This window comes from Patagioenas fasciata, chromosome W (assembly GCF_037038585.1).
Source record: "Patagioenas fasciata isolate bPatFas1 chromosome W, bPatFas1.hap1, whole genome shotgun sequence".
Classification (NCBI taxonomy): Eukaryota; Metazoa; Chordata; class Aves; order Columbiformes; family Columbidae; genus Patagioenas; species Patagioenas fasciata.
In genome coordinates this window covers 60,955,995-60,978,906 of record NC_092559.1, presented here as the reverse complement: position 1 = coordinate 60,978,906, position 22,912 = coordinate 60,955,995, and the positions used below count along the sequence as shown (strand labels likewise).

The 22,912-nt window shown below is 44.2% G+C and overlaps 1 protein-coding gene across 1 annotated transcript in view; it reads right to left on the bottom strand.

The window, feature by feature from the left end:
- Nucleotides 1-20,840, bottom strand: part of LOC136114667 (zinc finger protein 131-like) — a 43,418-nt gene extending 22,578 nt beyond the window's left edge. The window contains exons 1-4 of the mRNA XM_065860103.1: nt 20,731-20,840; nt 16,316-16,454; nt 14,744-14,845; nt 13,420-13,564 (exon numbers count right to left, since the gene is read on the bottom strand). Coding sequence (XP_065716175.1) covers nt 13,420-13,564; nt 14,744-14,845; nt 16,316-16,439 — 371 coding nt within the window. The 5' untranslated portion in view covers nt 16,440-16,454; nt 20,731-20,840. The remainder of the gene's footprint in view (nt 1-13,419; nt 13,565-14,743; nt 14,846-16,315; nt 16,455-20,730) is intronic.
- Nucleotides 20,841-22,912: the final 2,072 nt, after the last annotated feature.

Sequence of the window (22,912 nt, the reverse complement as noted above, 5' to 3'; positions counted from 1 at the left end):
CCCCCTCTGCTCTGGTGAGACCCCACCTTGAGTACTTGTATGGGAATTGCGGAAGATTGGGTGAGGAGGAGAAAGGTAAACACGCTCAAGTGACCCGCAGTTGGGGTATAAAGAAAGCACATACATCACACTAATTGTTTTACTGACCTTGTGTGCTTGACAAGTAGAACCTCTGTGTGAGATAACATAGGCCTGAGAGAAACCCTACAGTACCTTATCATGTCTGAGATTCCTGCTTTGTTTTGAGAAAGAGCAGAGCACAGCAAGAAGCTGCATCTGCTCTAAGTTTTTAAATATAGGCGAGCGTAGCCGGCCTAACGATCTTCCAGCAGGGCTAAACTTACCAGCGCCTGAGTCCCTGCTTACGCCGCCTCTGCCTGGGAGCTCAGGTGTGGCTACAGAGATCCTCCAGTAGAGAGGTAACTAAAATAAAACTTACTCTTTGCAATTACATTTGTGGCCTCTGGCTCTTCTCGTGACGTGCCTGTGCTTGTGCACACATTTGGCGTAGTTGGTGGTCGCTAGAAACAGCCATGCCGTGGCTTTTTAAAAATAAAACACCGGGGACAGGGGAGGCCTCACAGGTGACTCCCCATATTCCGGGATGGCCCAGTACGGAGCCCTGGACCTCCGTGGCTGCTCTCCTATATGAATTGGCTCCGCCGGAGATATGGCCAGAGATTGAAGAAGGGGGGGTGGTTACTCCCCAGGGAACTGAAGCGACCATACTAAAGTTTCCATGGAGAGCAGCTTGTAAATCTTCTCGCAAGTTAGTGGGAAGATTGGGATGGCTATTTATTACTGGTCTTAGATCTCTTAACCGTGAAGTTGTTGCATTACGGAGTAAAGTCGCGGATTCAGAGAAGGAAATTGGGACTTTGCAAGAGGCAAAGGTGACAGCGCATGAAGTAATTGCATCTCAATCAGAGCGCTGCTCTGGGTTGCAGGACAAAGTGGACTGTTTGGTAGCATGTATTGCTAATAAACGGCGAGATAAACATGGGTCACATAGAGTTTCAATTTCCGAGGTTCGTGCTCTCACCATGAAACATTCCTGGGATCCCAATGAATGGGATGGAAATATTTGCAGTGCATCCTCGGATTCTCAAGTTGAATTTGAGTTGGATTCAGATTCAAAAGAAAGGGATGTGGTGCAGGCATGACCCCTCATACAGATGATGGGAGAGCAGGAACATCCTGGTGGGGGGGGGGGTACAGCTTACACATACTTACACTCCGAAAGAGTTAAGAGAATTTTTGGAGCTTTACCAGCAAAAGAATGGGGAAGGTATATTGGAGTGGCTTTTGCGAGCATGGGATAATGGAGCTGCATCAATTCACTTGTTAGTGGCTGAAAAGGATCTGTTATGTCCTATATCTAAGAATGATTCGATACAAAGAAAATTTGTCCAGCTGCGGAATATTAGAAATGCAAATGGAGTAGACATAACTGCACCTACAGTATATCAGTGGTTGTGTGCAGCAGTTTTAGCAACACATACAGACCCTAGGGAGTTAATGTCTTCCCTCGGAAGCTGGCCTACAATATCAGAGGGTACCACTTTGCTACAGCAAATGGGAATGGCTCATGCATTGCTGACGGGGACTAGTCCAGATGATATACCGATCACGAGAAGTATCAGGATGGAGTTGTTGAAGGGAGCACCTGTCTCGGTGAAGCCCTGCCTTATACCAACAACACAAGCTGCCGCGGGTAATGTAGGTGCTCTGGTGACTGCCATGAAAGATCTTGAGACTATGCTCTCAGGACCCTCTGTCTGAATAGTGAACAAGGGAAAGTCAGAAAAATCAAAAGAGTGTACAGCACAGGTGACGAGGAGACAGATGTGGCATGATCTTTTACAGGCTGGCGTCCCACGATCAGAACTCAGTGGGCTGTCAACAGCAGAACTGTTTCGCCGCTGGCAAAAGTTAATATCTACAGCAAAAAGCCAGCCATCTCCAGCTGCATCAGCCCCTCCACACCCTCCCTCCACTCCACCTGCCATTTCAAAGCAAGGCGCCGCTTGGCAGTTGCCTAAACAGCGGGACTGAAGGTTTGGCGGGTCCCCCAAGGTTGCCGCCACAGTAGCTTCCTATCATGAGGGGGACCGACGCCCTTATGTTCCTTTAACCATAGAGTGGCGGTCTGGGGGGGATTTTGAATGTGTTAGCTCTGGTGGATATAGGGGCTGAGGTCACAGTGTTGCATAGTGATATTAAGAACAAAGACGCTACATCACAGATTTGTGGTTTGGGGGGGACACCCGACCCCTGCTCTCCAAGCTACTGTTACCCTCACAATCGCAAATGCCAAGCCATTTACTGCAACAGGGTTGATTGCCCCAATTAAAGAATATATTCTGGGTATTGATCTCCTAGCAGGGTGGACAGTCGAAACCTTAAATGGTCGTTTTTCTTTCGGCTCTCCGCACACTGGATTTGCTATCCGGTCTGTAACTGTCTTGCGTGGATTCCCAAAATGGGATCCTGTTGTGCTGCCTGCACCTGCCAAGGTGGTGACTATAAAACAATATCGCATCCCAGGTGGGGAGGAAGAAATTAGTGAGACTATTCAGGCACTCCAGCAAGTGGGGATCATTAAAGAAACCATGACGGCTTTCAATAATCCTATCTGGCCTGTTCGAAAAACAGATGGCACTTGGAAAATGACTGTAGACTACAGAGAATTGAATAAAGTCACCCCCCCCTTGCAGTTACAGTGCCAGATATGGTTACACTCATAGAAAAAACTGGCAAGAACTTACTGCCATGGAAAATGGTACTAGATCTTGCTAATGCTTTCTTTTCAATTGCCATTGCCCCAGAGAGTCAAGATCAGTTTGCTTTTACCTGGCAGCAGAAGCAATATACCTTTCAGGTACTGCCCCAAGGATACAAACACAGCCCCTCTATATGCCATCAAATGGTAGCAGCTGATGTAGCATCGTGGTCAGGTACTCTTACTGTATACCATTATATTGATGATCTCTTGCTTATGGCAGAGTCACAACAAGAAATTGAAGCAGCTGCTGAGTCATTGCAGTCACATTTGCAGAACCGGGGCTGGACAATCAATCCAAAGAAAATACAAGGCCCTAGTACCACTATACAGTTCTTGGGGGTCGTCTGGCATGGGCGGATTAAGGAAATACCAAATAAAGTGCAGCAGACAGTTCAGCAATTTCCTGTACCAACCACGGCAAAGCAGTTACAGACCTTTTTGGGACTTCTGGGGTACTGGAGGACTTTTATCCCACATTTGGCAATTTTAATGAGGCCTCTACAGAAACTAACTAGAAAGAAAGCTATCTGGCAGTGGACCAAACAACAACAAGAAGCTTTTGATGCCTGTAAAAGTGCCTTGATGGAACATGCACGATTATATACTCCCAGGCAAGGATATCCTTTTGAACCAGAAGTAACAATTTCGGACGATGTAGTCTCTTGGGGATTGTGGCAGACGACTGGACCAAAAAATCAGAAGGAACACGTAGGGTTTTGGTCTAAAGCACTGCAAGGGTGTGCTACTCATTATACCCCAATAGAAAAACAGATTCTGGCTGTTGTTTGGGCACTGCAGGAAACTGAATGTATCACGGGTCAAGATAGTGTAACTATACACACCCCCATACCTATTCATGGCTGGGTTGCAGATGACTCTGTTAGGGCCCATGCAGGAGTAGCTCAGGCAGCTACGCACTGGAAGTGGAAACACTATCTGCAGCAATGATTTTTACCAGGAAACTCACATGTGACTACCCCACATGCCACCCTTCTTGGTACAATATCATTCAATCATGTGCCTGCACTTGGGGAAACTCTTCCTCTAGGAGACATCCCGACCTCTCCTGTGGAGGAGGTTCCCCCTTACAATGAGTTAACAGAAGAGCACAAGAAGGATGCCTGGTTTACTGATGGCAGTGCAACATATACTGCAACTGGACAAAGGCAATGGAGGGCGGTTGCATATGCTCCTTTACCAGGCATAATATTATGGCAAACAGGTGTGCAGGCCTCTGGTCAGTGGGCTGAACTGCTTGCAGCATCCCTTCCTATCCTGGAAGGGAAGGCAGATTATTTATATACTGATAGTTGAGTAGTGTAGTGGCAGAGCCCCCCCTTGCCCCAAGGGGATGGGGTTGTCGCCAGCCTGGCTGAGAGGTGAAGCCAGAGACAAAAGAAACTAAAGGAGCACCATTAGAAGGTAAAAATGAGTGAGCAATCCCCGGACACATGCATGCAGAGCGCGTGGACAGTACATGCAGCCTATCATGTTATTGTATAACACGAGTTACAACCAATCACATTGTTGTAAGGCGTGTGGACAGGGCAGCTTTGCTATAAAGCTAGCCCGGTCCAACAATAAAGCGAACTCTGTGAACATCATATTGGTGTGTCAGGTTCTGTGTCTCGCATGGAGAAAGCAACATTTTGGTGACCCCGACGTGATATTTCCTATCGAAGCAAGATCGCCGGAAGTGAAAACGCGAGGACGCCACCTGGTGGGCGACACCAGCCCAGCGCTTTAGAATAGCGGAAAGTAGGCCTACGGGGAAGCAGGTGGCATGGGAAACACGGCATCTGTGGAAGAAAAAATAATAGTGAAAAGTATTCTGCAGCTGGCTGCAAGAACAGGAAGATTTTTGGAAAAAGACACGGTGGAGCGCCTTTTACTATTCGCCCAGCATAAGGGGTGTGTCTGTTCAACGGACGAATTTTTTTCTCCCGGTACATGGGAGGAGATAGGGACCAAACTATGGGAAGCGGTCACACGGGGGAACCGCGAGGTTCGCGACCTCGCCGGACCCTGGCGGGAGGTCAGGCAGCTGATGCGCGAAGTCTCAGAGGAGCCGGAGCTGTGTGCCGTCCCCTCGGAGCCGCCCGCCGTGAGCTGCCCCCCCTCCGAGAACTCCGAAAAATCAACACCGCTGGTATGTCCCGTATCAGATCTGGAGTTCTGGGGTGGAGAGCGAATTATACCCTCTGCACCCTTTGAGCCATTGCCTGGCTCCGACAACGAATGGCAGCAACCAGCAAGTTTCAACAAACCAGGACAAGTTAATCCAGCTGACGTGCCTTTGCCGGAGGACCCGATGGAACACCAGGATGGAGCACCGCAGAATCGCCCTGACTTCCAAGAGGAGAGCCACGTGCAGAGCCTGAAGGACTTACTGAGACGCAGGAGAGCCAGATGCAAGAAGTTCTAAAAGCTATGAAACAACTAGATGGCGGTAACAGTAAAACTTCGCGGTTAATAGCATATAAAAAGGCGTCAGATGCAATTAAGGATGGGCTGGAGGCAATTGGCAGGGAATGTGAAAAACGGGGAAAACAAGAAAGGGAGGGGGCGGAATTAGACCTCACTCCCGAGGAGCTCCGTATTAAAAGGGAGCGAATACAAAAATGGGCTAGACAATGTGTTGAAGATGGGATGTGGTCTGTAAGAGAAGCAGATGAATATTTGAGAGCGCGATATGGAAAAGGGCTGGAGACTGGGTTAGCAGATCGGTTTGCAAATATGCGTCGACTTACTGATCCACAGGGAAACACAAGGGAATTGTATAGCAGTGATAGTAATGATAATTTGGGTGCTGCCCCTGTGCATCAGGGTAGAGATATTCCTCGAGATCACTCTTATAATGCAGGGCAACGTTGGCAAGGGGTAATCAGAGATGCAACCATTGAAGGGATCATGTTATCTGGTAGTATTACAGCAATGCCAGTGCACATAGATAATAGAGGACAAAGGCGGTGGTCGCCCTTTGATTGGAAAACGGTTAAGCAATTGCAAAGTGCAGTTATGCAATATGGTATGGATAATAAGCACGTGATGCAGCTAATCAATTCATTTTTCAAGGGGCAAGTACTAACTCCAACAGATATTAGGGCATTGATGGAGTTATTGCTTCCTCCAACGGGGTATTTGCTGTTCTTGGACAAGTGGCAGGGGAAGGTGGAATTGGCAGTATTAGAAAATGTTCGTTTACCAGCTGATGATCCGTTGCGATTAGCTAGCATGGACCAGTTACTGGGTCGTGGGCAATATGCGGATGGTGCCACTCAGGCAGCACTTCATCCAAGGATTTTGCAGCAAACGCAAGGGCTTGCTCTGGCAGCAGTGAAAGAACTGCCAAATATAGGTAACCCTGTGCCACCCTATTCTACAATAAAGCAGGATCCTGGGGAACCATATATGAAGTTTGTAGATCGTTTGAAAGAAGCTATAGATGCCTCTCCTAACTTGACTCCAGAGGCAAAAGCTGCTGTGGGGAAAGATTTGGCTATGATGAATGCAAACACCCAATGCCAACAGATATTAGCCGGTTTGGGGAAAACTGCTTCTTTAGCAGAGATGGTGGAAGCTTGCACACGGGTACCGATTATGCAGCAGGAAGTAGAAAAAGCAAAAATACATGCTCAAGCCCACGCTGCGGCCTTGGTTGCAGCACTTAGGCTTGCAATGAAAGGCCGAAGCCCTTCTTCTTGTGGCCTAGCATGTTTTACTTGCGGACAGACAGGACATCTTAAAAGAAACTGCCCTCAATATGCTTAGCAGCATTACAAAAATGGCATAACTGTCCAGTTAATCTGGTAACAGACTCTCTTTATGTTGTGGGAATTGTACAAAGAATACATAGAGTGCTTTTGCAGCGAGTTTCCAATTCCTTATTGTTTGAAGCATTGTTAGATTTGTGGAACGTATTAGATTATAGGACAGCACCAGTATTTATCATGCATATAAAAAGCCATACTAACATACCAGGTGGTCTAGTAGAAGGAAACAGCATTATAGACAAACTTGTGGCAGTAACAGATATATCCCCTTTTGAACAAGCCAGACAAGCTCACGAATTCTTTCATCAATCCTCAGCAGCACTCCGAAAACAGTTTACACTTACCAAGGAACAAGCTCGAGCCATTATTGCAGCTTGTCCTGATTGTGCCCGCATAGTACCTCTCCAACAAAAGGGAGTAAATCCTCGGGGCTTGCAGCCAGGTCAGTTATGGCAAACTGATATTACTGAATTTGCACCATTTGGCCAACAAAAGTACATTCATGTCTCCATAGATACCTGTTCAGGACTGCTGTGGGCTACAGCTTTGATCTCAGCAAATGCAAAGGCGGTAAAACATCATTTATTACAGGCTTTTGCTGTCATGGGTGTCCCTACACAAATCAAAACAGATAATGGTCCTGTATACCACTCTGACAGACTTGCAACCTTCCTCATACAGTGGAAGGTACAACACCTGTTTGGAGTCCCTTATAATTCTACTGGCCAGGCAATTATTGAGCGTGCACACTGCACCCTGAAAAATCTTTTGTCTGTTTTGAAAAAACAAGGGGGAATTGGTGTGAGCCCAGAAGAGGTATTGATGAAGGCACTGTATGTGCTGAACTGGCTTAATCCTAAAAGTGAAACTGAAATGGAACCGGTTGTTATGCACCATATCAAAAATGTCAAAGATTTTTCCAAAAATGTGCCTAAGGTTAGTGTGTTTAATCCGACAACACAACAATGGGAAGGTCCTATGTCACTAATAACCTGGGGAAGGGGATATGCTTGTGTTTCTACAGGTAACCACAAAAATTCGTGGATCCCAGCAAAGTGGGTGAGACCTTGGCTAGCTAACAAAGAAACCGATTGCAGTGATGACAACCCTTAACCTCAGAGGTGTTATCGCTTTTAGCAACGGATGTAGCCAATGTTGAGAATACCACTTTGTAAAACAGAGCAGCAATTAATTTTTTGTTATTGGACATGTTCACATTCATGAAGAGTTTGATTGTATGTGTTGTTTGAACTTAAAAGATAAAAAGATAGAAGATTTGCAGAACAAGAAAATAACAGAAGATGTTGGGGTTTTTGGGTTGGATGCCTTGTTTGGTTAAAAGGAATATTGAAAACAGGTCTGTTCTTGTTAATTGTAATTGTATTAGTCTTAATGTTCTTACCCTGTATTTCACACTGTCTTTAAAGCATGATAGGGTGTATTGCTAATATTATATTAAAGAGGGGGAGATGTAGTGGCAGAGCCCCCCCCCCGCCCCAGGGGGATGGGGTTGTCGCCAGCCTGGCTGAGAGGTGAAGCCAGAGACAAAAGAAAATAAAGGAGCACCATTAGAAGGTAATAATGAGTGAGCAATCCCCGGACACATGTGTGCAGAGCGCGTGGACAGTACATGCAGCCTATCATGTTATTGTATAACACGAGTTACAACCAATCACATTGTTGTAAGGCGCATGGACAGGGCAGCTTTGCTATAAAGCTAGCCCGGTCCAACAATAAAGCGAACTCTGTGAACATCATATTGGTGTGTCAGGTTCCGTGGCTCGCATGGAAAAAGCAACAGGGTAGTATATAAAAGTCTCACAATGCGGTTGTCCCGCTGGGCCCAGGACAATTGGCATGTACAAAGATATCCAACATGGGGGGCAGATATATGGCAACAAATTTGGCAGCACGTACAGACATCTCCTTTGAAGGTGAGACATGTTTCAGCTCATCGAAAAGATGACTCACTTGAGTCACAGAACAACAGAGAGGTAGATGAGATGACCTGGCCGACATACATGCTCAGGCTTTACATGCACATATTGCTTGTGGTCATCACTCAGCTTCTACTGCACGTGCATGGGACATTGCTCATAACCAAACCCCTTTGCCACTACATGCTTATATGTCATGTGCACATAATTGCGCTACTTGTACACGGTTACACCTAAGAGCACTATGTAGGCCATGGGGACAGATAAAGCTTGGTCAGTGGGCTTTGAATACCTGGCAAGTTGATTATGTGGGCCCCTTACCCTCATCTAGGGAGTGGCAATATGTATTCACTGCTGTGGATACGGTGTCAGGGCTATTATTTGCCAAGCCCACTAAACATGCTAATCAGCATAATACGACTGAGGCGCTAGAACAACTCATCCATCACTATGGACCTCCCCCTCAAATACAGAGGGACCAAGGGACACACTTTAGTGGACGTAATGTACAAGACCGGCCTCGAGGGTTAGGGATAGACTGGTTGTTTCACATTGCACATCATCCCCAGGCCAATGGCTTAATTGAACAGATGAATGGAATGTTGAAAGAACAAATGAAAAAAATTAACCGCTACTAAAACTCTGCAACATTGGAGCCCACATCTGACTAAAGTAGTTTTTTTGCTTAACAGTTGGATTATCCATAATCAAACACCCTATGATCGCATCACAACACCCCCAGTACAAAACATGGTGCGGATTGAAATCCTTCCAGATGGTATTTCTCCCAAAATACTAACTACAGGGGAAATGGAATTATTCACCCCAATGGATTGCAAAGTGGGACCGCAACCTATTAATCTGGATGCGAAAGTCCACATAATGACTCCTGAGAATGCTGTGTGGTTGTGTACTCCGACTTCTCCTCTTATGTTACATCCTTTGCTAATATCGGACTCTCGAGTTCTTTTATTTCAGATATCTTCAATGACTACTTGTACTTTGTCTAGAGGAGACAGCATTGGAACGGTGTTATTGGTGTCGCGGACCCAACATCGTGTTGAAGTTCAATCTGAGAAAGCACAGGCCACGGCTTTCCAGTCTGTGTGGGTAATTACCCCACACCAGGTTGTCAAACCCGGAGTAATACTAGCTGAAGGAGCTGGAGCAACAGTTTATGTATTATTGGAAGGAGAAGACGCCCCTGTTTTCCTCCCTTATCACAGATTGGCTCGTCGTGCCTTGTAACCCTATGTTACAAGTATAATACGCAGGACACACCTCCACAAGACTAATAGCTGCAGATCTCTTGCTGTCAATTTATTACCGCAATAGTCCTGTTACATATATGTATTATGCCAAGGGTTTTTCTCTTTTTTAACTTTCATGTTTCTCATGATTCTTTTTCCCTTGGGTAGGTAGTGGCTGAAGATGCTGCTCTGACTTTTTTAACACAAGTGCAGCTTCAAGACAGCTAATGAACTAGCCAGGATAGAAGATAACATCTTGTGGGACTGACATATCAAATGAAGCAATCCACTGACAGTGCCTGGCTGAAAGACTCATCTCATTCCTTGAGAAGATAGATGGGACGCCAGATGCAACCTATTATTGCACACATATATTTGTTCCTTTTCTCTCTTTATAGATGTATATGTGTTTGTTGAGTATCTCTGTAAAATGCTCTGTTCTAAACTTTACACGCTCACATGAACACCTATGGCTATTCTGGCCCCAGCAAAGGGTGGAATGTATGGGAATTGCGGAAGATTGGCAAGGAGAAAGGTAATCATGCTCAAGTGACCCGCAGCTGGGGTATAAAGAAAGCACATACATCACACTAATTGTTTTACTGACCTTGTGTCCTTGACAAGTAGAACCTCTGTGTGAGATAACATAGGCCTGAGAGAAACCCTACAGTACCTTATCATGTCTGAGATTCCTGCTTTGTTTTGAGAAAGAGCAGAGCACAGCAAGAAGCTGCATCTGCTCTAAGTTTTTAAATATAGGCGAGCGTAGCCGGCCTAACAATCTTCCAGCAGGGCTAAACTTACCAGCGCTTGAGTCCCTGCTTACGCCGCCTCTGCCTGGGAGCTCAGGTGTGGCTACAGAGATCCCCCAGTAGAGAGGTAACTAAAATAAAACTTACTCTTTGCAATTACATTTGTGGCCTCTGGCTCTTCTTACGACGTGCCTGTGCTTGTGCACACAGTACTGCTTTCAGCTCTGGGGCCCCCAACATGAGATGGACATGGATCCATTGGAGCAAGTCCAGAGGAGGCCACAGACAATCAGAGGGCTGGAGTACCTCTCCTATGAAGACAGGCTGAGAGAGTTGGGGTTGTTCAGCCTGGAGAAGAGAAGGCTGCAGGAAGACCTTATAGCAGCCTTCCAGTACTTAAAGGGGACCTAAAAGAAAGCTAGAGAGGGACTTTTTACAAGGGCATGTAGTGATAGGACAAGGGATAATGGCTTTACACTGAAAGAGGGTAGATTTAGATTAGATATAAAGAAGAAATTATTCACCATGAGGGTGGTGAGGCACTGGAACAGGCTGCCCAAAGAAGTTGTGGATGCCCCATTCCTAGAAGTGTTCAAGGTCAGGTTGGATGGGGCTTTGGGCAACCTGGTCTAGTCGAAGGTGTCCCTGCCCATGGCAGGAGGGGTGGAATTAGATGATCTTTAAGGTCCTTTCTAACCCAAACCATTCTATGATTCCATGAGCTTCCAGCAGGTCTAGAAGAGAAAGCAAGGATAACCATAATGCTGAGAGACATTTATTGCCCCTCCTTCTGCTTCATGACAGAATAACAGTGCAGCATACAGAAGGAATAAGAACATGACAGCACTTTGTGAAAAAGAAGTGTCCTGGTTTTGTTAAAAACAAGTTTCTCTTTTAGTGACTTTGCCTGTCAGCTAAAGCTTTCACATTAGCTGCATTTTCCTGGAGAACCAGACATATGTTTTGGTAAACACAGCAATGAAATGCAAAGTTATTCATAAGCACAGATGCATCTCTCTCAAGAGGGGCAATGAGAAACAGGTGACCAAGAAACTGACCAACTGAGTATAACATCCCATTCACATGAATACTTCATATAAAAGGGGGAGATCACAAGGATCTCGTCCCTTTTCCTTATGGTCGATATTAGGAGAGGACCTTGCTAGTCATCCCTGCAAACTGAGGCCTAGTGAGAGACTGAATCCAGCTCCGGTTGGCTGCAGAGTCCAATCCAGGACTTCGGGTGCCGGCTCTGCAGTTGCTGAGACTTTCAAGATTGGTTTTGTATATTTTGTATGATTTTCTCTATTCTTATTAGTAGCATTAGTAACACATCTTGAATTTTTCCAAGTCTCTTCTCTCTGTCCTTCTTTCCCTCCCGATCGCCTGTCCTTAGTGGGAAGGGGGAAGAGGGAGGGGCTGAAGGGGGGAGGAAGAGGGGGTTAACAATACATCTGCCATGGTTTTATTGTCACCCTGCAATCAAAACCTCGACAGGAAGGAAGGGGAAGAAAAACAGCATGATGGGAATGGTACCTGCTTTTCTCAGGTTGGAGTTGGGTAATGCAGTACAGTTCCTCATACTTGATAAAAGGTGCCATGGCAACATTTGATTAAGTACTGATCCTGTATAAAACTGATTATAACGATTACATTTGTTCGAGAAGTTTGAGAGATTAATTTTGCACCAAGAAGTTTTCAAATCACAGCCTATTCTCTTGAAAGCAGAAAGCTGCATGAAATCAAAACAGCAGCACAAAGTTGTTAAGGTGGCCTAATTACCTAAGAGACATCACTACTGTACACTCAGCTCTCAGTCAGGTGTGGGCAGTCAGATAGCACAGAGACCTGGTATTAGTTACCAGAAAGTCACAGCCCTACAATGTCTCCAATATTTAACAGATATGTCACTTGCCATTGAGTTCCAGTCCAAAGAATGTGATGTTAATTTTTTAGCCTTTATAATTCTGACCCATATCTTATAGTAGAAGAGCATATGGTCCCACACAAGCTTAGAAGGTTCCAGGATAAAGAACAGCACTCCAAAATACTGTGTTATGAAATATAGATTGCTTTAGCCTATGTCCAGGCCTTAGCTTACTGAACTATTGTGTTTGTACAATCAAGAGGCTTGCATAAGCATAATAGGGCAGGACTATTGTGTGAGTTGGTATACTGCTTCTTATAGAACTTGCTTAGCATAAGTAACTAAATTTGCTGTAACCTTAGGCTGCAAACTGTGAACTTTCACCTAGATATGTCAAACTTTTTACCTAGTTAAGGAAAGGAGGGCCCCCAGAGTTGGTTCAAGCCAGAAGGTAAGGGAGCTATGATCATCAGCAGAAGCTGCATCCTTCCCTAGAGATAAGAAAAGGAACGGCACATCTAGAGACAAGAAACAGCAGAATGTGAGAGCTTACTGATGTTTTGGCTATTGCCAAGGAGACCAAGGACTTTTTCAACTTTCCAGCTGCAGGTGCAAATAGCAGCTGACAGGACAGCACCTAAATTGCCATCCAGACTGGTCAGTGAAAGACAAACAACTGCCCACAGATATAAGAAATGGCCCGCCTGATGAAAATGAAGGGATCCAATGAAGAACAGGGAGACCCTAGACCCTAATTCTACAATTGGCTCGGATTGGTGTGCGAGGGGTGGGGAAATTTGGATTGTAAGGGTATAATTGCCCAGGGATTTCTTTGTTCAGGGTCCCTCTGTGGAGGCACCCAGTTCAAGCTGCTCTCTATCACTGTACATTTCAAATAAATTACTTGAGTAATTTCTGGAATTCATGCCTGAGACTCTGCTTCGGGAAACCTAGGGTGAAGAAACTTCCTTAACAACTGGCAGCCAGCTCTCGTAAAAGGATTCTTAAGACTCTACATTTCAGTGTTGGGAAGAAAAAGAGGCTTATGTGTTTACCTGATTTCAAGTGCTTTGATCGCTTCTAACATCTGTAGATACTCAGCTGCTTTCCAAACATCATTTGCTTCTTCCTCACCTTGGACCATTAATTTTGCTGTATAGGTGAACTCAATTAGGTGACGAAATGCCATGTTACTTACACCTGTTTACAAGCAAGAAAAACAGCCTCTTTCAGCATTTCCTCAGTCTCATCTATCTGATGAATCTTGCACACTTGCTTGCTCACCGTACTTTGATAGCCATTTTCATGAAGATGCCACCCTTGAAAGACTCATGTTGGAATAAAAAGTCTACTTTAGAAACATGTGAATCTGGAACAACTACGGAGTCATGCCACAACAAAGATAAAAGGAGAAGATGGACAAAAAGCTGTTTGCATAGAATAATAAAAAGTATAAATTTAAAACATAAAAATATGACTGCTCTCTGAAGAGACCTCTAAGCAGCAAGTTACTGGAAGCTGAAGTATTGCTCCAGGAACTTGCTCCTTGCCTACCAGGTAAGTATTGCTCCACATCTATCCTATTCTTGCACCCCAGCCAAGGCATTTTCTTCTTTTTAGTTTTTCTTCAGGGGAAGTTTTTTCCAGTGGCAATAGCTACCTGTACTGGTTTTGGCTGGGATAAATTTCTTCATAGTAGCTTGTATGTGGCTATGTTTTACATTTGTGCTGAAAATAGTGTTGATAACACGCTGATGTTTTAGTTACTGCTGAGCAGTGCTTACACAGAGTCAAGGCCTTTTCTATTCCTCACACTGCTCCACCAGCAAGTAGGTTGGAGGTGCACAAAAAGTTGGGAGGGGACACAGTTGGGACAGTTGACTCCAACTGTCCAAAGGGATATTCCATGCCATATGATGTTGTGCTCAGCAATAAAACTGGGGGCTAGGTGGGCAGAGGAGCCACTGCTCATGGACTGGCTGGGCATCAGTCAGTTGGTAGCAAGCAATTGTTCTCATTTGCATTACTTTCTTAGGTTTTATTTTCCTCTCTCTGTTATTTTTCCTTGCCATTTAAAAAAAAAAAATATTTTTAATTACTCACCTTTTTTTATCTCAACCCACAAGTTTCTTTCTCACTTTTACCCTTCCGATTCTTCCCCCCATCCCACCTGGGGGGAATGAGTGAGCCTGGCTGCATGGTGCTTAGTTGTCAGCCAGGGTTAAACCATAACACTACCTCAGAACAACTCAAGAGCTGAGATCTAGAAAGTTAATCAATATGACCAAGCATGCATTTCAGCCCATACCAAGGATACTACATTCATTTTGAGCCTGGGCATACAACTCTGAAGGTTTTTATTTGCATGAATCAGACTACCTTCAATCTCCACCAAGGGCTCCTGGGTGAAATCTTGGAAGAATTTGTAGAAGAACTGGCTACAGGCAGCAAGAACAGCCTTATGAGCTTTGAAACGGTGACCTACAAAGAGAGACAAAAATTTTGGTTTAGGCTAACGCCTTCCTTACTCATATTGCAGAATAAGTGCAGATGCAGAGAATGGCTGCAGAACCACCCAGCCTGGAAATCTATTCCAGCAGCATATAGTTACTTTGTATGTCTCCTTGTAACATGGGATACCACTGCAGCTAGTCTGTCCCATCTCATGCGGACCCTTGCTGACATCACTGACCTTGTTGAAGCTCTGCAACTCAGTCAGCTGGAGGACTCACTCCAGAGTGTTTCTCTTTTCAGATATTTAAGTTATGGGAAATTCCTGTGCAAACTTTTTCCTGTATGTTTTGGGCTCAGTTCTCAGGTTTTATCCAGGCTCTCCTTGTTTTTTGCTGCTCTTACATACAGATGTATTTTTATCATCACTTCTGCCAGCATAAAGAGCCCTGCAGAACAGAAGTAGTTCTGCTCTGTTCTTCCTGTTTTCCAGACTGTGTATTCCTCATCACTGTGTTGCCTTCTCCCCGGTACAGGCATGAACATTCATAAGGCTCCATGGGACAGAGGTAAGAGAAGCAACATGGATTAATACTACACAGCTACACAATAAAACAGTTTTGAGCTCAACACATGGATTTGGTAATACTAGAGATGGAACAAACATTCAGGATAAGTTTTGTGCAAGCATTGTCAGTGAAACTATGGTGATTCCAGGAGAGTAATTTTTTTCTTCATTTGTTTACTTTTTTCTTATCCAGGCTCTGTAGGACCCTTTTCCTTCAAGTGAGTTCTTTATATCCTTCTAAGGATCAGGTGGTATTCCTTTAGCTAGATCTGTCCTAGTAGACACTGCCTATCTTCCTTGAACTGCTTTGGGATAAGAAGCAATCTTAGGTGATCTATCAGACACCACCTTTTCTAATGAGATAATAAGCACTTATATCTCTGTCTTCTGTTTAAACTAATACTTATGTCTTTAGAACACACAGAAAAAGAAAAGTGAGTTGTTCTACCCTATTTTAACAATATATTAAAATAGTAAGCAGATACCAGAGAAGCAAGAAGGCAATCTTATTTCAAGCTGGTTTTTTGTTTGTTTGTTTGGGTTTTGTTTGTGTTTTTAAACAATCCAATATTTGTATAAGTTCTCTACATACAGACAGTCAGGTCCAGTTAGGGAGAAATATTTTTACAATGTTTTGGAAATCCTTAGACAACATGTTAAATATAGCACAGCAGTTTCAAAGTGGGCTTCTATCTAAAAATATTTAGCCCCTTGTTTGGAAAAGCAGAAGCAGAATTATTTATCACTGCTGGAAACTCTGTTCAGCCCAAGATTTTAAATGAAACTCTGCAAGCAAGTCACACACAATACAGAACCAAGAATTTGTTAGCTGCCCAGTTTGACAGCTGACCTGTGACAAACCCAACAGCTTCCCAGCACAGCTTTCAGAATTATCTGTATACCAACTGGTTCTCAGGCCTGTACATACATACCATCAACAATCAGAGTGATATCCGTAAACTGGTCCTGCTCACGTTGTTCATTCAGTCTATCCAAAATAACTTTATAGTGCTCAGGATATTCCTGGATACATTCCATCATTTCTTCAGCTTCCATGACAAAAGGACTAGTCTGCAAAAGATGTAGTAGGACAGTAAGAATACTGGCCACTCAATAAATACTATGTACTGTCAAGTTAGTATACAAACATGACCTAACTTGTACTTTTCAGGGACTATAAAACCAACGGAAACACCAAACTATTTCAGTAACAGTTTTATCTGATTTTAGCTGACAGGTAGGACACTTTAGGGTTAATGAAGTGGAATATGGCCTTATTTATACATGAGAGAAAACAAACAAACAAACCAACCAACCAACCACAAAACCAAAAAAAAAACCAACAACACGATCAAAGTGAGTAAATGCATTTCTTCTACAGATTCAGCAGGGGCCCCCACCTCCCTCAAAGCAAATACTGCAGGGATGTAACATCATAGCTAACTATTCTACAGCATCTCAGCAGCATAATGTCATAATACACAGTTACTTCTTGCAATTCTACCAATCCACTTGGTGGAAGAATGGTTCTGAAAATTTTCATACTTAAGTCACATTTTGTATCTAGTGCACACAATATGTTTACTTCCTTTTCACTTTTCAGCTTCTGAGTACATAGGAGTTGCCAGGGATTTGATGTGTTGTCACACCCATGAGCAAAGAGCTTCTTATTCACCCAGCCTTCTTACACTTCTCCCCCTACAAGGTGAAATATTCTTTGCCAACCTTTTGGAAGAGACATATAGGCTTGTAATCTGATGGCTCTTCCTCCCTTACTTATGCAACAAACACAGCTGGGGATGGGAGTTGCAGAGGTTCTCAAACCTGAAGAGGTTTAGCAGAACTCTCTGCCTGTGGATGAGACACAGATGTTAGTATGCTGCTTATGCAAAAGAATATCTGGAGAGAGTCCAAGTGCTTCAATAAAAGCATTTCACAAATTAACTCCAGGCAAAATGACTTCAGATCTGTGCAGCAGCACTCATCTTCAACTCCCACATTCACATGGCTCTCACACTGAGAACACCACAGGAAAAACCAAGATATTTCAAAGTCACATGAATGCAGAAACTTTGTTTCTTTTTCACAGCCTAACTCATTTGGAAGAACATATGGTTTCTGAGAGAAAATGGTGATTAGGCTTGAATGAGTCTTAAAGGAATTTGAGACATACCCTTCACTATATTGTTATACTTAATATGGACAAAAGGAAGAAAGTCAGGAGAACAGCTAGTATCAAACCAAACACTGAATGGAAAATTCTAGCATGGCAAAGAAGCAGTTAATTCTTCAGAGTGCTAGAAGAAACCAGATAGCAGGTGCTCCCTAACTTCTGGTGCAGATTTTTTTGTGTGTGATTGGAATTAGAAAGTCCTGAGCACAAATCTGTTCCTTACATGTACTAACCATATCTGAGCTGATGCCACCATGCCTGATAACTCCCCTGTGTAAATTCTACTTCACTTCCAACAAAAACACATGCTGGTATACAGGGTTCAATAGAAGTAGAAAGGAGAAGAATTACCTCGTTTTGATAAAAGCAAAGTTATTTTCTTATGACTAACAGACATCAAGTTAAAGAAACTGTGGAATTCCTATTTTTACCACAAAACATACTCTTTCTTGCATCTCAGAAAAACTGTCCCATAGAGAAGTCATTTTGCCAAGAGCATGAAAAAGAAGAGCAGAAGCAACTGCTTATGTAAGTCTAATTCTATCTGCTATCACTGCTTTGCCAAGCAGATGCTGAATTACATATCAGGATCTTGTGAGGGCAAAGGTGAAGGTGAGTTTGAAGGGAAAGAATGCTGCTGCTGCCTTCATTTCACCTCATCTGTAATGATGGGTCTAACACAGATGACCAGCAGCTTCTGCTTTTCTGCTGTCATCTGATATTCCACATAAAGTCTCATGTGGTAAGTTGTCAGCCATTTAATTCACTGTTTTATTCATCTTGCCCATATTTGATACATTGTACAAGGATTGATGACTTGCTATTAAGTGTAATTCCCTAAAAATTAAACTAAACAAAATTTCGATCCCTAAATCTCATTATTTCCACCTATCCTACAAACATGCAATTTGGAAGTAAATTTTGGAAGACATTACAAAAAAAACCTTCCTCAAAATAACAAAGCAAGCCCCCCCAATCTAAGACATTTTATAAAGTTTCAGTCTTTCTCAGAACACTGAAAATCATGAATAAGAAAATAACAAATTATGATAGGCAATTTATTGTCCTAAATTAACACAAAACCAGTAAAAAAAGTGAATTTATCACATATCTAAGTACAGTTGCAGCAGTCATTGCATATTTTCATTTTAAACTGTCCTGGTTTTGGTTAAAAAAAAAAGACCAATGCTCTGTTACAGAATTTTCCTTTCAGCTAGGTTCTTCTAAATAACTGTATTTTTCTGAAGTTGGCTGCATGGTTTTTGGACAGTGTTCACTCCAGAGCTGATAACACCCAATCTTTACAGTTTTACTAAGTTAAAGGTAGGAATGGTATGTAGAAAAGGCCCTGGTTTATCTTCTATTGCTATAGCAGCCAACTGATAAATTCTGTATGTCCCATAAGTAAGAGGGTCATACTTGCAGGGAGGGACGGACAGAACAGATGACCCAAACTGACCGAGGTATTCCATGCCATCCACATCATACACAATTTAAAGCTAGGAGATCATGAGGGTCTCACTCTCTTTGTCCAGTGCCGGTGTACGAAGAGGACCCTGCCCGTTCTCCTGACTGCAGTCCTGATCCTGGTTCCAGTTTGTGCACCCCTGAATCCAGTTCCTGTTCACCGCTAGCACAATGCCAGTCACCAGCCCGCCCCCGCCAGTGGTGGGTGACTTGCATGTTTTGCATTATTTTCTCTCATTATTAGTAAAGCTTTTTTAACTTTCCAACTTGTAAGTCTCTCTCCCTTTTCCTTCTATTCCCTTTCCTTAGTGGGGAGAGAAGGGTTAACAGAGAGCATCTGCCACAGTTTATTGTTGACCTGCAATAAACAGTGACAAAACTCAGTGATATTGCAGAAGAAAGCTCAAGAGAACAGCATGTATTCAATGAGAGCATGACTACTTTGGAGCAAGAAGTGAAAGGCACAGTCCTCAGAGAAACAACAAGAAGCTAAGGAAGGCAGACAGAAGTGATCCAAATTGACACACGCAGGCTCAGAAATGAGAGATGGAAACTGGACTAATTCAGTTATTTACCTGGATTTTCTTGGAAGACCCAATTGACTACTGACTTAACCGTATCAACTTCTGACACCAGATCCATCTTATATGGCATGCACGCAATTTGCAGATCTGTTCTTATGATTCTACATCAATGAAGTAATCTTATTTCCATACTCCTGGACTTGAACAGGATCTCTTATTTTAGGCACTAGACATTTGATTTCTTTGCCTACATAATCATACACAAATGCAGGTAGGCAGAGTAGAGTTATGCAAATCAAACACCACAGATCAGCAGACCAAGCACTGGCCAAACCAATGCCATCTCATTGCGGCTATCTCAGAAAAGGAGAATGAGTGTTTGGTGGGTAACAGCAGTGGTTGCTTCAAGGTAACACAGATGTAAGAACTTCTTGTTCGCTTTCCTATATATTTTTCTTCCAAAATAGCAATCACAGAGCAAGGATGAAAGCCAACCCCTCTATCCCCTCTCAGCCACAGCCAAGGACTCGCTTCCACTGAGGCGACCCAAGCACCCACACACTGCCGAGCAGGGCACACGCCCAGCTCCGCACTACCAAGGGGCAGGAGAGACCTCTCGCTACTCATAGCGGCTGCGAGCCAACACCACGATCTGCCGTCGGGATCTCCGCTGGCCCGAGGCTCCGCGGAACTCTCGGAGGCCCGGCCCGCTCCGGCCCCAGTCCGCCCCGCCGAAGCCTCTCGCGGCGGCGCGCACCGCCTCCAAGCTTCATCCCGCGCACCTCAGCCGCAGCATCATTGGCAGATGCTGATGGCAGTCACCACTATCCCGCCAATCATAAGGCAGCAGCAGCGCCCGCCCCAGGCGGAGGAACCAATGAGCGACCGCCGAGTTCCAGGAGCAGGCGGAAGGCCTAGCTAGCGCCGAGTGCCCGCCGGGTATGGGCGCTCTGAGAGCGACACGGACGACCGCCGGCAGGCTCAAGTATCCCATGGGGGCGCCCCTGAGAAGGGGACCAGACCGGTGCTGGCCCAAGCCATGTGTTTAGCAGCACCGCTACTTCATTAGTTATTACGTCATCAAAGCGCGCATTAAATCGACCACTTTTCAATTCTCGGCTAGGTCACGCTCTGACAGCGCGGTGCTCCGCGGGGTGGGGAGGTGGTTCCGCTAGGTACTCACCACGAGGAACCTCTCACTCTGCCGCACTCGCTCCACCGTTACCGCTTCCTGTTCCCCAGCACTTTGAAAAGCAGGACAGTCACCGGCCAATCGCGACTCGCATTCCCGACCTGCACCACGCGGCGGAAGTGACGGTGGAGTCACCTTTCACACGACACAGTGCGCAGGCGGTGGGGGGTGCGGTTCGACTGCTCGGTGTATTCTGGGAGTTGTAGTCTGGGTGTGCGCGCGCCCTTTCTGAACATAAAAGAAATTTGCAATTAAATTCACCATTAAAATAAGATAAAACACTGTATTTTTTCCCGAGACCACAAGTCTGTGCGTTCACCAGTGGTATAAATGAACCAACAAGTCTGTGCAAATTACTGTTGTAACAAAGTGCTGACAATATTTGACTGCCATTACTGTGTAATAGAAATTACACATGCCAGCCACTATAATAGGGTTTGACTCTAGGTTTCTGCTGAATCAAAAAGCTGAAAGGAGATTCTTCTACAAAGTCATTTTTGTTAATAGCACTACAGCTTGAGCTGGGTGCCTCCAAAGAGGCACTTCAAACAAAGAAATCCCTGGGCAATTATATTCTTACAGTCTAAATTCCCCACCCCTCATGCAACAGTTCAGACGAGTAATAATATTAGGGTCTGGGGTCTTCCCATTCTTCACTGGGTCCTTTAATTGCCTCTAGGCAGGTGATTTCTTTTCTTATTTCTAAGGTTGCTGTCGTGGTTGAGATGGACAAATGACATAGACCTAGTTCTTCCAGGATGAAAGTAGTAGATGCCATTTATTGCCACAAGTGCATTTTTATACAGTTTTACCAATTCATGAGTCTCTTCACTATTGGTTACAAGTTACAGCAGTAACATTTCATTGGATAACTTTGCTATTATCAGTGTTACTCTTCTACTCACTTCTCTCTCACGGATACATCCTTAACATCTCCGGATACTCTTTTACTCCCATCTTTCTCACGGGTAGACCTTCATATCTTCAAGGCTAATTTCTGTTCCCATGCCCTCCGTCAGGGAATCCACGGACCCACCGTAGTCCCCCACAATTCCCCCATTTTGTTTTTGTGCTAAAAAAATTGCCTTCGTTGTCTACTGCAGGTCCCTTTGCAGCAGAGAAATCATGCATGGCAACATTAGTAACACAACCACAAGCAATCATCAAGACAATCAGTCCCGTTTTCACTACTGATAACAACCACCCTGAAAGCCCCCAACCACTAAACAGTTTATTTAATGAATCCCATCAAAATCTTCATACCTATGTCCTCGAGCTAATAACAAAAAGTCTATTGCGGCTCTGTTCTGCAGTGCAGCATATCTTACAGAATCTACATCTAACAAAAGTCCACTTAAAGCCTTAGAAGTTCTGTTAGTTTGCTTAGATAGCAAGCATCCTAATTTTTCTAAAGTATTTAAAACTTTAGCTGAGCCAGCACCAGGTACAAGAGATCCTAAAACCCTTAATCCCGATCCCCAAAGATCTACATTATCATCACATTTTGACTTACATATATGCAAAAAGCATTTTTCCCGTGTTGCTCTTCTGTGATCTACTATCATGGATACATTGGGCATTAAGAGAGTTAATCGTCCCAAACTACATGGTCCTCCAACAGCATCAGAAGGAATTTCTGGCAAGGCTCTATCTCCGCAGATCAGGAATACACCATACGGGAGTTTTCAGGGTCGCTGTCGCACATCGTGAATGACACCCCTTGGATTCTTCTGCGAGGCGTTACACCATCGAGTTTCATTTCTATAGTCACCAAGGGTAGCATTAACATTTTGTAGTTTTATCCATTCATGTTCTCGTATATTGTTCTGACACTTTCTACAAACCAGCTGGATACAAATGTCCATGGGCACAGATCCCAGCAATTCCAGTTCCTGTGGTTCAATATCTGCTTCCGGGAAGCAATTAATCCAAAGTGCCATGTTGGTATTATTACAGTTTGTTGCAATGCTTCTGCACCGACCACTATTTTGAAACAATTGTGCGATGCTACTGTAGTCATCAAGGGGGATGTGTAGAACGGGTTTTCCGGAGATGCCATAGCTAGGCATATGGAGTACTGGTCAGTCATGCTGACTAAAGTAATACACATGTTAGTCTTTGTCTATGCAGGCATTCAAAATGCAGCAGCTGCAGCAATCATTGTCAGGAAGAT